Source organism: Haplochromis burtoni, unplaced genomic scaffold (assembly GCF_018398535.1).
Source record: "Haplochromis burtoni strain Fernald_Lab_line unplaced genomic scaffold, NCSU_Asbu1 Contig_166, whole genome shotgun sequence".
NCBI lineage: Eukaryota > Metazoa > Chordata > Actinopteri > Cichliformes > Cichlidae > Haplochromis > Haplochromis burtoni.
The window spans coordinates 512,354-529,616 of NW_024582527.1; the positions used below are offsets into that span (position 1 = coordinate 512,354).

The following is a 17,263-nucleotide window of genomic DNA, read 5'->3' on the forward strand; positions in this document are numbered from 1 at the left end:
GATCACCACCTGCACTCATGTATATATCTTTCAACGTAGCACTCTTAATTCTTACTCTCATGTATATCTCATGCACATATCTTTCCACGTAGCACTTTTAATTCTTATCCCTACTTTTATTTTTTCCATGTCTATTTAAGTGTTATTTATGACACCATGTTTGCACTGAAGCACCGCAGCAATTTCCTAATGTTGTAAACCTGCTCAACATTTGGCAATAAACCCCATTCTGATTCTGATTCTGATTCTGATTCTGATTCTGAATGAAATGTTGTGGCCTGCAGCTGTAGGCTCACTCTAACAAGAATGTGCAGCAGGTAGAAAATAGTTCAGGTGTCGTTGCTCTGCAACATTGTAGAGCAGAACAAGGACGGCTGTTGTGTGAGTCACAGATAGTATCTATAGCGTTACTGATTAATTTATTTAGGGAAGTGTTTGTGTGCACATACACATGTATACATCAATCAAAAAACTAGTGCTTAACCCAGTAGCTTCAAAGCATAAGATTCCTTTGATTCTTCAACTTAGCATTTATTGTGGTAACTGATGAGAAAAAGTGAAAACCTGAGGTTGAATAATATATTTCAAAGGCCCATTTGAGCAACACCTGTTCTTCCCTTTTATCACAACAGCTTTGGTCATAACAGTAAAGGCACTGGTGAACAGGTCAGGCTATCTTAAAGGAACGGCGGGTAGCAAACTGAAACGTTTGTTTATGATATTTATTCATTTGTAGGTTTAAAACGAATTTAAACAATAAGCCAAAAAGCTTTAGGCCTCATTCATACAGGCCTAAAGACCTGATGGTCACCAACACCAAACACTAGTCACTAAGGAAAAATACTAGTACTCCCTGACTAATTGCTAGTGAGTCCTAGAAGTTGCAGGCAGCGACTGTGAAATTAACTGCTAAAGCCCTAGTACGTCTTTTATGTATGAGAATGTTTTAGTCAGACCCTAGGAAGAGTAGCTACTGCTATTGCAGGTGCTAATGGGGATCTTAATAAACTAAACTATCTAAACAGCCATTCAGAAAGGCTGGTGACTCTCTGGTAAACACCAGTTGCAAGGGAAAAATTTGTATATCCTACAGGTTGGCAAATGGTTGCTAGGTGGTGCACCAAAAACCTTTAGTCACCAGAAGATTGCCTGTAGGTTGCCCACTGAAGAAAGTCTCATTAGCCAGCAGCAAAAGAAAAGATTAAACTCAAGACAAACAAAAATGTGAGAAACACTATTCCTAACTACAGGAATAAGGAAGGAACAAAGCCCTTTCATACAAATATGATATCAAAGATAATGAGAACCACTTTAATTTTAAAATGCCATATACCATTTTTCAATACTGCCCAAGTAAAAGTGACTTTATCGGTGAGAAGTCCACAATGTTTTGGAGTTAATGATTTTTCTCTAGTTCTGGACACTGAATAAGGTTTGCTCATTGACAGAGATAACTCATGTCTCCTACATAAAGCGACATCCATAACACTGCAAAGTCCCAGTGAACGCAAGAATCAGTAAAGCAGCTGACAATATCCATTCCCTCAACATCTTCAAATTTTACATTAGATTTGGATAAGGATGGAAAGCATCTGGAGAAAAAGACAGTCTGCAGTCTGCCTTTTAAATTAGATTCAAACTCTGCCCAAGCATCCGCCTCCTCTTCCTTCATGGACAGAGTGCAAGTCTCTGTTCTGTTGTCAGCAAAACACAAGCCAAGAATCCATGCAACATGCATGCAACCTTTGTAACTTTACTTGAACTTCTAGCCAGTGGGATATTTTGACTTTAAAATGCCGTGCAGGCACACACTAACCATTTTGTTCTTCTTGGAGTAAGTCTTCTTCAGCAGCCTCTCATTCATCCTCTCCTGCTCCCGCTGGGCGTGATGAAGGAAGCCGTTCTCCAGGGGATCCACCACTGGCTGAACATTCTCCTCTTCCTCCTCCACCTCCTCGTCCTCCTTCTTCTGACGCTTTGCCACCTTTTTCTCCTTCCACCTCTCCTTCTTCTCTTGCGTCTTCACAACTCCACTCTTCTTCTGCAGAAAAAGATTTTGTTAGAACTTGGCAATTACGTAGTATTAATCAAAGAAACTAAACTAGATCAAGTCAGCAGTAGTGAATCTCAAATAATTCTGTGCTTGCACTGAATGACAGATACTGATCAGTGTCACACTGAGATTTACAGCCTTTGGTGTCTCAAGGATTTTCTTTGAATCCTTCAACGAGAACAAAGCAGACAGGTCTAGATGGATATACAAACTGGCAGGAGATAAATGTGCAAAAGAACAGAGGGAGGGTGTACCGCAGCTGGCAAATAGTCAAGTGTGCGGCCCCTTTCACTTCTGGCTTATACAAAGCAAGCAAACACTTGAGCAGAGAGCAGTGACGCTCCCTCTCTCTAAAGTCATATTTAATCCTGTCAGCAGCAGAACAATGCCTTACTGGAGCCTATAATCACTTTATGGCTCAGATATAATGAGCTTGTGATATGAAGTGCTGCTTTAACACACACTGGAGAAAATACAGCAGCTTTACATTTAGTCTATGACCACACAGTCTCCCCCTTTAACCTTGTTAGTTGTTGATTTCATGCTTCAGCAATGCCCTGTATGAAAGCAGTGTTTGTTTATTGGAATTTAAAGACAGTTTCTAAGTTGCTGGTATGTTATACAGCGGTAGCTCGTCCTCACCTCCCCAATTTTATGCCCAACACGTATAACAGAGCCACGTGGCTGCGGCTTTTGTTACTGAAGTCACTACACTGGTAAAACTGTACGAAACGTTAGATGAATAATATTCTATGTTAAAAGGTTTTGCTGAGGTAAAGTTTGATGGTTAGCCTTCACATATGCTCAGCCTCAGGATCTCTTCAAGCTGCCACGAACAACTGAGTTTCTAAGGAGAGATGGGTGAACAGCTCACATGAGTGGATTTTTTAGTTTGCAATTTAAATAAAAAGAATGAGCATCAATAATGAAATTACCCATGAACTGCAGCCCTAGTTTGATCCTCAACTGCTGGTGATGCCTCTATGAACAACCAAACCTCAGTAATTCCGGCGGGATAATCAATGGGAGCACAGACGAGACATATTCTACAACTCCTCCTTGCAAGGTACTGCACTTTGAGCTCAAGATGGCTATGAACCCATCTCATAGCACAGATCAGCTGTTCTAGACTCATACTTATAACACATAATAAGACACAAATGGTCAAAGGAAGGTCAAATAAAGCTGGCAAGTGAGTAAAGTCAAAGCCATTGCCAAGATGATAAAATAAAAAAGCGCACACGTGTTGGCATACATGTACAAGTCCTATTCCGTGACAACCCCTGATGTCTGCCTCACTTCTGTGTCAAGTGTCTGAATTGTTCCCTCCTCCTGGGCTTCAGCTGCTCCTTATTTCCATATCTGAAAATAAGACTGAGCTGGTGATGTCCTGCTGCCGGTGGTCATCACTGTGTGTTTGAATGGCACAGGACAACGCATCTCTGTTGGAAGCCGTATGGAGCTGAGGCCAGAGGGCTGCAAGTTCACATTTCAGCATCTGTTCACAGCCAGCAGCATTAAGCCTAACTGCAGATGAATCTGTGCTCCATATGAATAATCAAATTATCGACTCCAAAGGTGGGAGATTAGCAGATGGGTAGCACATTAGGCTCATAACTGCTAATGAATGACACCTTCCGTGACAAAAGGTGTTTATGTATCAGGTACTTAAAAAAAACAATACTCCCATAGAAAGGAGGACAAAAATCAATCTCCAAAAATGTAACTGCCAAGAGAAAGGAACCTAACTAAAACCCACCTTTATGTTGGAACCCAGGAGTCCTGCATAAATAGTGTTTTTCCTACACTGAAAATATTTCTAGCTGAACTGTTTCATAGCTTGCAGTTCCACGCCTCATGAAAGGAGCTGTTTAAAAACAGGGTTTTCTATGTATAAGAATTTCTTCTCTCACACCTTTTAAGAGTGGGTACAACACTTGCCGATCACAGGGAAATCACATTTTCATTGTGAAAGGAATCAGCTGTTTGTTGAGCCAAAGGTCACTTTACACAGTAAACCTCACTGGGATATAAACGTCCTTTATGAAATAAGACCAACAATGTTTTGTTGTGTTGTTAAGAAGAAAACAGTTAATGTACCAGTCTTATTGTATGGGGTAGAATCTTATTGGATTTATCATTTTTCATGCATAGTAAATAAAGCGAGTCAAGTATTTACACAGCACCTTTCAAGATAAATATCACAAAGTGCTTCACAACAGGAATGGTAAACAATAAGAACAAACACTTAAACAAAAACAAGTTTAAAAAGATGAGTGCTACGGTTGTTTCTAAAAGAAACCAGAGACCACAGATCTCAGGTTCAATCTGAGGCTATGCGTGGGCAAGCCAAGTCTGAAAGAATGATGCTATCACTCATCATTTTAGTAGTGGAAAATCCTTTCACTGTTATTTTTAAATTTTAATCCATGTTAAGCAGCTAGTCCCAGGCCATCCCACCGCATTTCCATATCCCCCAACTGCTTCTGCAAAAAGGATTACGCCTAATGGTTACACATAACCCAACTCCAGCACCTTCCCCTGTAGCTGGCAGTCATTATTATTTCGCTGCTTTAGAGATCTTCTGTGAGGTTTGGGCCACTCTAACCAGAACTTGCAGAAAGTGGAGCAGAGTGTGGAATACCAAACAGCAGTTCCTCAAGATGAAAGACTCACTTTTAAGGAGCTGCTTATGTTATTTGTATTTGTCTGCAGGAGAAACTAATAGAAACCTAAATTTGTAGGAAACATAAAAAAAAATAAAAATTTGTTGAAAATTAAATTTTAAGTTAAAACTGAAAGAACACCCCAGCTCTGCATGTGTGATGTTTCTGCTTCAACTTGTAAGAATGTTTCATATGGTACGTTGTTAAGAGCTCAAGAAATAGTTGCAGTTAAAATGCACATTATATGCCTGGACTAAAATCATTGTGCTGGTATTTATATTTTGTATTATTCCACTGGGTTACATATTTATCCCATCACAAACGGCCCACACGTTCACACTGTGGTGTGATATCACACGGCGACTCAAAGTAACTCTTTTCTCCTCACGAGTAGACACATTTATTTCTCAAGATGCAACATCCAGGTGGTACTAACAGACGACCTCGCATGGCAATCATTGATTTTAAATCTGTCTTTAAAGAGCTTTCATTTTTTGACTGTACTGGTATCATCTTTGTGGGCTTAGAAAATCAGCATTATCTTCAGGAAAATCCTCCCCTGTAGTGATAAAAAGCCATAATTAAGTTTGTTTCTACATTTTAAACCCTCACAAAATCGAACCATTCCCCTGCCACTTTCATCTATTATTGTCTATCATAATAAACTCAGCTACCTATAAACCAAATCTAGCAATATTACTGAGGTTTTCTTTTGATATTTTCTAATCCACATAATAGAAAACAGAGAATCATTAAAAATGAAAGGACTACCGAATATAACATTGCTGCACATTCTTTTTAGTTTGACTGCAGTAAACCATTAACATGTGATCAAATACACATCTTATTTAAAGCCAGAAAACCAAACACTAGGTGCAACACCAATTTACGCACATAGTGCATATCCAACTTGAATCTGGTGAAGCTTCAAACATCTCACCACTATCTCTTTGACCTTCATGCTACATGTCTGTTTCAAGTGAAATGCAAACTAATAAAACACAAATATGCCTCAGGAGTAAATAAATATCAGCTGCTCAAAACTCAAACTTTCTTGCTAATATAGTGTGGCAGGTTGTGGCAGTGCCTCAAGGGCAGTATGCTGAGCAGCTGCCACTCCAAAGAAAACACAGATCATCGCCAGAGGCATGCAAACAATATATCGCAGTGTTAAGTCATATCAACATGTATTAATTTCTGCAGCCTCTTGCATAGATCTCACAACATACCACTGAGGAATTATAGATGCCATTTCAATGGAGGCAAAATGTACTACACAGCGCTACAGTGAGAGTAAAGGATGTAGATCTACACATAAAAATGTGTCATGCTTCTCAGTCTAGTTTTGTGTTTGCCAGCATTACAGCTTCTGTTAATCGCATTATCAGAAGCTCAAGCTCAAGCACACAGCAATTAGATTTTGTTTAGAGCATTTGCACCTGCTCTCATTGCTGTCTCATGTCTGCTGCATTCTAAATAAACAGATTTTAATTGTTTGTGTGTGTTATTTCCGTTTATTCAGTCCATGCCTCAGACAACAGATCTATAATAGCTCCAGGAGTAGAAGGGTAATTCATCACCGTGTCTGCCAGCAACAGCTTAGTTGTGATATCATTTCCATATTTCAAAGGCCTGAAGTAGGGTTTTTCTTTTATGAAATGGTTATGAAATTATTTCTGCACACAATGGAGCAGTGTATCACACTGTGTACTGTTAAAAACATTTACAAATCAAAAGAATAAAATACTGATGCAGATAATTGTGACGGAGCTTACTAGCTGGTGAAAGTGCACTTCAGTGTACACCAGGTGAAGGTCTAACATTCATCATAGCATTTCTTTACCTTTAAGGCCTATGCAAGCCTAATATGAAAACATAACTTGCAGCCTTCTTTTATTCCCCTGATGTCGTGTCTACTTTTTTATACAATGTTAAAAGCCTTGCTATTCATCTGTGAAGCTTTTAACTAGTGGTCAAAGTAGTGAATCTCTCTCGTTTTACCTTGTTCTGCCTAGGATAGAAAAGTGACAGTGACCTCAGTGGTAGAGAAGAAGTGGTTTAAGATATGATGAGGCAGTGGGGCTGACAAAAGAGCGGGAGAGAGGAGAGGATAAAAAGGACGAACACAGAGAGAGAGGGAGAGATACGGTGATGGTGGGGGGGTCTCAGCCTGGAACAGGAGAGACCGCTCGACTGGTTTGACCCGGCCACGTTACCCTGGCAACAGAATGGGAGAGCTTTGTTGCTGTTCCAGGCTGCATGGGGAGTGGAGTGTGTTTATGTGTGTGTATCTGTGTGGGTACAAGTGCATAAAATCCAACACAGGTTTCCTTTCCGCTAACAATAAAGCGCATGGCTTTACATGGTTATGCTGGGACCTTGAGATCCACTGTGGAAGCACGTTTAGTTCCCAAAGGAGGGTTTATGCATTCTGCACAGAGGAATGTCAGCAACCCTGAGGTTTCTTGCAAAGGGTAACGGGGTCTTCATGAGGCATACACAAGCCAGAGTTTCACAAAATAGACAGTGTGCAGAAAGAGAAAGGGAGATGAAGACACTTAGTAGTGTCTGGTGCACATTATCATCATGCTTCCTCCACGGAACTCTCTTCTTTCTAAGGCTAGTAATTATTTAGGAGACACAAAGAGCTCTGCAGGGTACACCTCCCTTGACATTAAGCGGTACCACACAGAGATCGCAGGGCTGGCTGCCACAGCTCCTGTGCTCTTCAATGGAGTTGTGGGAAAACTATCAATTATATACTTCCAAATAGCATTGTACGTTTCACCGAGGTGCTGCAAAGTGACTAAAGCTGACTGAGCTTTGTGTCTTTTCTTCTTTTACAGTCCGAGACACCTGCACGTGCATCTGTGCATTAATCTATACATAAATTATATTTCCACAGGTGTTTAAGATTGTCAAGTATTATATTCTATAAAATCATGTATTTGTAGTTGGGCTGTCCTGTCAGGACCACATTTATCTGTAAAATAACAGCTTCTTGTGAGCTCAGAAAAACAGGCCCTACATATTGAAATTAAAAAACATATTAAAACATATTATTTAAAAAAAAATCACAGCTAAATTTAAAGGCTTGAGAACTGTGTGTCATGATTAACAGTCAATATCTACAGGGGGATTAAAATATTAATGGCAAACAGCTAGTTATACTAAGAGATTACTTATATACATGCTAATCAGGTGGTGGAGCTTATATCTGTTTAACACGCCTGTTTTGTCACACTTCACATGGCAGATGTTATTGTCCCCTCTTCGTGATATGAGTCTTCTCTATGAAGGCTCATTCATTCATTCAAAATTCATTTTAATTGAATTGAACAGCACCAAATCACAATAGCAGCCGCCTCAAGGCGCTTCTTATTGTAAGGTACACCTTACAACCTTATAACAACCAGACAACCTTTTATCAGCAACCAGTTGGTGGCAGTGGGAAGGAAAAACTCCCTTTTAACAGGAGGACACCTTTGGCAGAAACAGGCTCAGGGAGGGGCCGACAAAGACCACATTACACGTGAGCACAAGATGGCAGTAATTTAAGGATGATGGAGATGCTCAACTGGAGATGCTTTATGGCACTGAATGCTGTTCAAGATGTAAGGAGAGTGATCACTTTGATATGGTATGTTTTAACTTTTAGATGATGATGCACTGATTGCCTTGTTTGCCCTGAGGAAACCCCCGTGCCTTGCATCTATTTTTTAGTAGTAATACTAAAATATCTCTCTTACATATTTGCATCCAATTAAATCAATAAGAAAAGAAGCAAGCAAATTTATGTGGAAGGAAGTGTATTTAACAGACTGATAAAGTCCGAAGATAACAAAATCTGCATTTAAAAATGACTGGAAAGTGCAAAAATCACCTTAAATAGTGGCTGCTGCTGTACATCTACAACCAGAAGGTGTATAATAAAATCATTATAATAAGCTTTCAGAAATCTTAAACAATTATACCTGAAATTTGCATGATTTAAACCCACCTCCATATACTCTTTAAAAACAATGTACAACACATTAAAAGAAGACCTTTAAATACACTGTAAAATGTATTAAGTATGGATTTAAATTTTTATGCAAACATTTTTTATGAAGCTTGACTTGAAAATATCACATTTTAGGTCATTATATCAGGACTGATTCTCCAGTTGACTCATACTGAACTCTCAGGTCACCAAAAGATCCTGAACGTTGAGTCGAGCTGGATCTTTCACCACAATTTAGCTTTTGCTTGTGTCTGTGCATTTTTTTAGTAAGAATGCAAAATTTAAGCCTTTCTTTCCACATGACATAAAAGCAGCGAGCAGAGTCCTTTGTTGCATCACTTTTGCACTGTTTAGCTGCCTTTAGGCTGGCTGAGGTCTGGTTGTGTAGATTTATTGCTCAGCTGTTGTACTGATTCTCTACACATTATTGCAGCTCTTGGCATGTCCAATAAATCACCTTGATTTGTCATGTTGTAGACGGGATTGATTTAATCATGCCTGCTCCCTTTAGAAGTGTTCGTCATGTGACACTGTTCAGACAAAGTAGAACACACACCTGCTGTTTATGCTGCTGTCAGCTACATCAAACGCACCTTTGGTGAACTTAGAGCATATGCTCATTTACTCAGACGCCCTGTTTTTCCTCAAAGCACACAATCAGAAAGCTCTTGCCTCAAAGGTAAAAGACGTGAGAAGACATTTTTGTGCCAAGGAGATTATCAGGCTGTGAACGAGAGAAAGCGCATGTTTCTGCAGTGAGCACGCTGCACTAGAGCATAGAGTAAATACACCACACCTACTTCAGCTTTTGTTAAGTGATCTGATGTATTTTCTCTTATTTAATGTAAGCTAGTCTTCCTGTATGCGGTGTGTTGTGTGAGAACAGAGAAATAAAGAGAATTTGTAGGGGTTTAGCCACGAAGGATTAGCATGCAGCTATACTAGTTGACAGAAGCTAACCTTCAGGCAGGTCTCTCTTTCTTTCAGATCTCTGTCAATATTTTTTCCTTGACATTAACATGTCTGTATATCATAGCTTTCAAACGTTTCCATTATTGTGTAAAAATCCATATGGCTATGCACTTCCATTAGTGCTACTAACAAGTGTGGCTTTTGGATCACATTTTGTATCATATCTGTAGCACTATTAAGGTTGTCAAGTTTGCTTTGCCACACAAACAGGCTCCTTTATAAGCAGCACTACAAGTGACAATTTGTAGCAGCAACAAGAGACCATTGAAATTCTGAACAAGTATTTTGTTAGATATTAACTGAAACCAGCTGCTCTCAAACTTCGAAAAGCAAATGAAAATGTGCATGAAAACAGGCACAAGGGGGATCTCTAGTATCTGGATGTTTTAACAGTTTTGGAGCCTGTTGTGTGCTCTTCCAGTGGCTCTTGGCTTGGGCATTCCTCTTGACAGCAATGCTGCTATATGCCGAGTGTGTGTGCAGGTGGTGATAACTCCCCATTCCTTCTCTCAGCTGCATTCCCGCGCCTCTCTTTTATTGTTCTCTGCACCCATCTGATTGCAGTTTTTGAAGCAGCTGTGTGTGTGACCACAGAACGAAACTGCTGCTTTTATTACCCTTTAAGTCTTCTTATTGCTATGTAACCTAATGCTTGTTTATGTGCTTATGTAAACATGTACCGCTGATGAATATTTATGCAACTGTGAGAGGTCAAGGGTGAATTAATGAAAAGCATGTGTTTTAGTATCTTGAGTATTTGTAGCATTCGCTGGTGTCAAAATGAATGCCAAAATTACCCCTGACTTGTACCACTGCACATTTTGCAGTCAGAGTACATTTAGAGTATATGTGGAAGTGCTTGTATATCTGAGTACTATTCAAGCTTGTGTATTCTGGTGGAAGTGTGTTTGTGCACCACACATGTTCAAGGGCTGAATTAGCTCCTGGAGTGACACCATCTGGCCAGCGGGTGCTGAGGGGAGAAGAATACGGGAATGCGACAATAACAGGGTGGTACAGTACGACAATAAACATGGGCTTCAAATCTGTTTAACACCTCAGACAAACACTGAGGAAATATGAGATGACAGACGCATATTCTGCATTTCAAGGATAAGATCAAGATCATTGCCACTGTGTTAATACAGCAAGTGAGTCTTGATATACTGTCCATTAATTATTTCCTGCTCCTTTCCCAAGTGCTTATGGTATATGTTGCCCTTCTTTCACAATGTAGTGCTACAAATACTACAAATGATCAAGTGATCAATAAATATAGCATTTATGTAGAATGTAACATTGTATCCGTCGTTTATTTGTTAACAGAAAAATAAATGATAATTATTAAACACGATCTGCTTCACATACACAGTGTGTCTGCTTTAAGTAAAAGGAGCGATCAATAACATGAGCAGCAATCCATGGACAACAACAAAAATGCATCCAAATATTAAATAGGCAATGAATCAACATGTTCATTAACTATATGGGATGAGATGCACTCACGAAATTCAATAAGAATTCACTGTGACAGATAATGCAATTACTGCATGTGTCGATTTATTCTTACATGCTATATTAACCATGATGACACGTTGTTAATAACGGTCTGATTTGATTTCTGTGATTTCAAACTGTAGAGACCAATCCACTCCTTGTGTTCATGTTATGTGTTTTTGAGGGTGATCCACACATAAATAAACTATTCATCATTTGTGTTTTCTTGAGATTCAACAAACATAATCTTGATTACATCACAAAAGGCTTTAGTGGTGTTACACTCTGCATCAGCTCATGCGTTGGCTGAGTTGGCTGCCACCAACTGAGCAGTTTATTTCAGCTGTCAGACTCGCTTCCTCAGTCTGAGCTGCTGATCATTTTGTTGATTCTGCAGCAGCTGATGCATGCATCCAGGGGCCTGCTTTCTTCATGGTCCCTCACAGAAACCTCTGATCTAATGTTTGCAGGTTGTCCAAGAAGAAAACAAACCTTTAAAACTAACTGTTCAACTTTCTGTTTTGCGACTGTTAAGTCTAACAGTTTTTGAATCATTGCTGGCCATGGCAAACATCACCAACAAACAAAACTTGCTTACAAAACAGCAAACACACACACACACACACACACACACACACACACACACACACACACACACACACACACACACACACAAAACAGTCTGATCCCTGAAGTCTAAATCAGAGCTTGTGTGCTACCAGATATCACAGGTTTCACCTCCCACAGGCTCTTCTAGAGACTGCTAAGTAGCTTGTCTGTCAGGAAAGTGGCTTTCTACAGAGGCCAGTATGTCCTGTGAACCTCCTACCCATTGTCACAGGAAGCTCCCTGATTTCTGTGGCTCAGCCCACACACTACAGCCCAAAATACAGCCGGGTGTCATTCCTTGGGTTTCTCCTTTCCTCATATTCTCCAGAGAGAGGAAGTGTTGCCTCGGCAACAACTATTCCCATTGGTGGAGTGGAATAACAGAAAACTTCTATAAATGTGTAACGCTGGTTTCACACTGTCAACAAATCTGCCCAACATATTTTCTGTACCAACTGTTGAGTGTTTTTCCATGAGTGGAACTGCTAAAAGCACACCAGGGACATTAATGGCAAGCTTCTTCAAGAAGAATAAACGGCGAGCGTCTGAATGCTAACAAACACATTATTCTGTCGGTTTTACTGAACTCTCTATTTTTGACAGTTGTTCTCTGTGTCGTTTCACTACAAAGTCAAATCAAAACACAATTATAAAACGCCGACTACCTCAGAACGTAGCAGAAGTGTTTTGGCGTCAGACAAATTTTTGAGTGCATCGTGCTGTGAGCTGAACCAGTATGAGGATTGGCTTTGTTCACACAGCAGGGGGCCGACAGAGCATAGGAATCCCAGCAGAATATAGCTGACAGGAGAGAAGAAATCTCAGATCTACCAGCAGCCTCATACTGTATCTCAGCAGTCAAAGCAATACACCACCAAGATGTAATATCTATTTTATAACTAATGCAGATCGTAGGAAGTAATCTGCTCAGTGTCAAAGTCTGTCCATCATAACCCTCTGCTACATTCCTGCTGACCCAGTCAAAAAGCACAGCCCTAAAGCAACATTGTAAAGGCCTGAAAGGATACTGACACAAACTCTACATGAAGGACAGAGCCTGTTTAACATAGCAGTGTACACCTGCCTCACCCTTTCACCTTTAATCACAGTAAGCTCATGTGGAAAAACAAAGAAACAAACTTCACTCAGTTAATATTTGTTTTTTTTTCCGTCATACAAGACTTCTGCCTCTTAATCTATGACTGACTCATGATTATGGCCCCTTTTTCTCATTATTTAACGCCTACATAATAACATATGACATAATTCTAAGTCGTACGACATCAGTTGTGACCAATACACGACTGACATCAACATATTGGCAAATAAGGTGTTCACTAATGTCACTCCCTGCTGTTTATCTGTCGTGTCACATCTGTTTTGTTAAAACTACATTTTTCAAATTAGAGTGATGAAGAGCAGTTTTAAAAGTGTTGCATTTTTTAAACAATTAATCATTTTTTTCTTTCTAAGGCTCAAAAAGGGGAAAATACTAAAAAAACAACAACAAGTTGTTACTTTATTTGGCCCTGAACTTCATAAGTGTGCCTTATCTCTTCACTTAAGGTTTTATCTACCACTCTTTTTTCTGAAATGCATGGGTGGAAGCATTGCTGCTCTACAGGCCATTCAGAGTTCTTAGCTAAGCTACCGTTATCTTTTCAAACTTGCTTCAGTTTGGCTTTTTTACTGTGAAAAAAAGAAAAGGACCATCTGGCAACCACCAGTCACCGGGGGAAAATGTGTTGTCTTTAACCAGCTGCAAGCAATAGTTGGAGGTAGCAATAGCAATCGCTATAAAGGACTGTCCTCCTGTTAGCAGTCAATGCGATCACATGGAGGTTTTTGGAAATATTTGTAACTGATTTAACATTTACATTTTAAAATATTCCATTTTATTTAGTTAATTTTAATTTGATAACAGTGGTAATGTCGCTATTCTAGTGTATATCAGCAGGTCACGATTTTGTGACCTTCAGCCAACATTCACAATCCTCAAATAAAACCCTGAAGTTGTACATGTACTATTTCACTCCCAAATGAAATCATGTAATTACTAACAAAACTGGCTTCATTATTCAGTTTGATGAACACACCATGCAGTCTTATGCACACAGCAATGGAGATTCATCGCACAAGTGCACAAGTAACAAAACGGGGTCCTTGTTAAAAGTGAGCCAAGCTGTCATCTGCATTTGTTACAATGGGAGAATATTCATACCAAAAGAGAAATCATGGTGATTTTGTTTGACAGGGAGGAGAACGAGCTGCCACAGAGAGAGCGCAAAGCAACGTGTCGGAAGCAACAAAAAACACAAGCGCTCCTGTGTGGTGCTAAAAGCCACCCCAGAGCACTCCCCAACCACTGAGTCAGCTGTGAACTGATGCCGTCACACAGTTTGCTAGATGAATGAGATTGTTTGGCGTACACACTCACACGCACACATTTAAAGAACCCTCATCCATCAGGAACAAACAGCTCCATGTTTATAGACGTAAAGCCTCCCTCCTACAATCACACGCACCCATCCATATTATCTCAGCAGTGTAATTTCTAGCCTTTCTTTTCTCACATTTGCGAAACACAGTGAGTGTCAATTTCCACTAACATCTTTCTTCCACTTCACACACCCATTCACACACATAAATACACAATCTAGAATTCTCACTCCTTCCTATGCAATACACTTGAAATGCAAATACATGACACAGTGTTATGTGACAAAGTGTTCCAACACATGCACATATGCACTTGTAAAAGTCACTCCCTGCATGTACCCACAGGCATATATACATGTTGGCTTTGCATACTGGATTCTCTCTCGCACCTCCAAAACCTTTCTTCTTCAGGTGTTAGTAGGAATTTCTTCCACATCCCCTTCTCCGGCACTTAAGAGCTTCAAGTGGCTGACCTTGCCAACTCAGTACATGACACACATGTGAAAACAGTCTGTGCTCCTATTATCCCATCATGTCTTTTATCTTTTATCAAAACATTTAGAGGGATGACACAGAACTGCATTATTTTAGTGCCATTAACCGCTTCTGATCCACGTCTTACTAAAATACGCTTGAAGCATGAAATCACGTTTTTATATGTTGTACATAAAGATCAGAGAAAATGATTTGGCCTGTTGTTGCTTTTGTTACCTTCACAAGCAAGAGGCACAGTTATCTGAGCTTTCCTCAGTAAAACTATTTATTGGTGACGCCATGCTTTTTATGGATATTATTTTTGTGTGGTGAAACAGTGCCACCTTATGATCTCCACTATATGTATATATATGTTTACTTTTACTGCACAACAGTGGCACAAATTCAAACAGAGTAGTCTCCAGTCAGTTTCCAATAACAATTTAGTACCTTAAAAAGAGAGCCAGTTTAATAGTATGGAAATGGTTTAGGTACAAGGGACCAGACCTTCAACAAAGAACAGAACTTTGTCAAATATGCAAGGAAACAATTCCTGCTAAAGTTGGAAACAACAAACTTGTTTTACCACTCCAGGTAAAAACACACCCTCCAGCAGAACCAGGGTAAGAAGGCACACAAGAAAGAGAGACTAACAGCCACTTATGTTTTATCCAAAAGCAAATAAATGACTTAGACTAACATTGCCAGAAAAAAAAGTCCTTCAATTTATTCACTTTAATAAATGGTTGGGTCTAAAATATATTGTCTTAAACATTATCACAAATTTCCTTGAAATATTGTTATATAATGTTGAAGCTGTGTCACCTAATTGCAACACAGATATATAATTCCCTCCTTATGAAAATACAAAGGAGTGATTAGTCAAGTTTGAGAACATAATAAAGGTTTTGAGAGCAGTTTGATAACTCCAGTGATAGCTTTGAACTTTAGCCTGTTAGCTTAACCTAGCTAAACTTAGCTAAAGTTCAAAACTATTGCAAATGTTTTAGCATCTTTTGGGCCATCTTTCTAGTAGCTCAAAAAGCTTCTGTTCTCTTCTAAAAACAACTTTTAGCTGTTTCAGCAAAATACTAGCAGCAACACTAGACATGAAAAGTTAGCAGCTATGACCAGCGCAGAGGAACATCTGGTAGCTAAACAACCAGACCATGTGAAAAGAGAAAAAAACTGTACTCACACTAAATAGAATTCTTACTTATTCATATTTATAGATTCATAGCTGTTATTGCTACTTTTAATTGAAAAGGTTGAAACACATAATGCATTTAAAATATAACTGTAAGAGTTTGACAACAGTACCACAGGTGCTGCTAATATTCACACTAACGAGCCACCTGCTAACTGCCAAATGGTGCTATGCTGGAAGATAAACACTAATCAGTTTGTTGCTCTTAAACACCAGCAATACTAAATTTATATTAAAAATACAACCTTACCTTTGATTCTACAATCTGTTCATCTTAAAGAGCTTCTTTGGTTAGTTCTAGTTGGATATATTTATGAGTTTTTAGCTTGTAGTGACTATTTCAATTCATTTTAGCTCAATTGTATTTATAGCTTAAATTTATAACAGCAGTAACTTCAATATACTTGATATTGAAGGTTAAAGACCCTACAGTATTTAAAAGAACAAAAAAATGCTGAATGACCCCCCCAGTCAGATCACCCCCTATTAGCAAGTACTGGACAGCAGAAGGGAAAATCTCCCTGAGAGGAGGTGAGGTAAAAGAGAAGAGAGCACAGACAGACAGGACAAAAGGCACACTATGGCAGAGAGCGCCAGAATAATAATGACTAATGATTAAATGCACTAGTGGTGTATATGCACACAGAGACTGAGAAGAGATGATTGAAGAAACACTCAGTGCATCATGGGAAGCCATCCCAGCAGCCTAAGCCCATTGCAGCATAACTAAGGGAGAGTTCAGGGTAACCTGATCCAGCTCTAACTATAATTTATCAAAAAAGAAAGTTTTAAGCCTAATCTTAAAAGTACAGAGGGTGTCTGTCCCCCGAATTCAAACTAGGAGCGGATTCCACAGCAGAGGGACCTGAAAGCTGAAGGCTCTGCTTCTATTTTTCAAAAGTCTTGGAACCACAACTAAGCCAAAGTGTGCTCTTAGGATAATAAGGCACTATGACGGGTGTGATTATGCAAGATTTCGTATGTGAGGAAAAGGATGTTAAATTCAATTCCTGATTTACAGTGAAAGGGAAGCAGTGAGAAGATAATACGGGAGAAATGTGGTCTTTCTTTCTAGTCCTTATCAGAACTCTTGTAGCAGCATTTTGGATCAAGTGAAGGCTAAATGCAGCCAAATATTAGGTGTGACTGCAACACCTAACAATTTAATTGTGCACAGAACTGCACTTTAAGACACAGTAAAAATATAAATAAATAAATAACAGAGGACTCGGGAGTAACACAGAGCATTAGAGGACTAACATATTTATCCTGCCACCAACAACCACACACACACACACACACACACACACACACACACACACACACACACACACACACACACA

General features: G+C 39.4%; 1 protein-coding gene across 9 annotated transcripts in view; it reads right to left on the reverse strand.

Moving 5' to 3' along the window:
• Positions 1-17,263, reverse strand: part of fbrsl1 (fibrosin-like 1) — a 281,436-nt gene that overhangs the window by 198,702 nt on the left and 65,471 nt on the right. For all 9 annotated transcript variants that reach the window (XM_005933319.3, XM_005933318.3, XM_014337109.2 and 6 more), the window contains exon 2: positions 1,817-2,041. In XM_005933319.3, the coding sequence (XP_005933381.1) occupies positions 1,817-2,041 (225 nt within the window). The remainder of the gene's footprint in view (positions 1-1,816; positions 2,042-17,263) is intronic.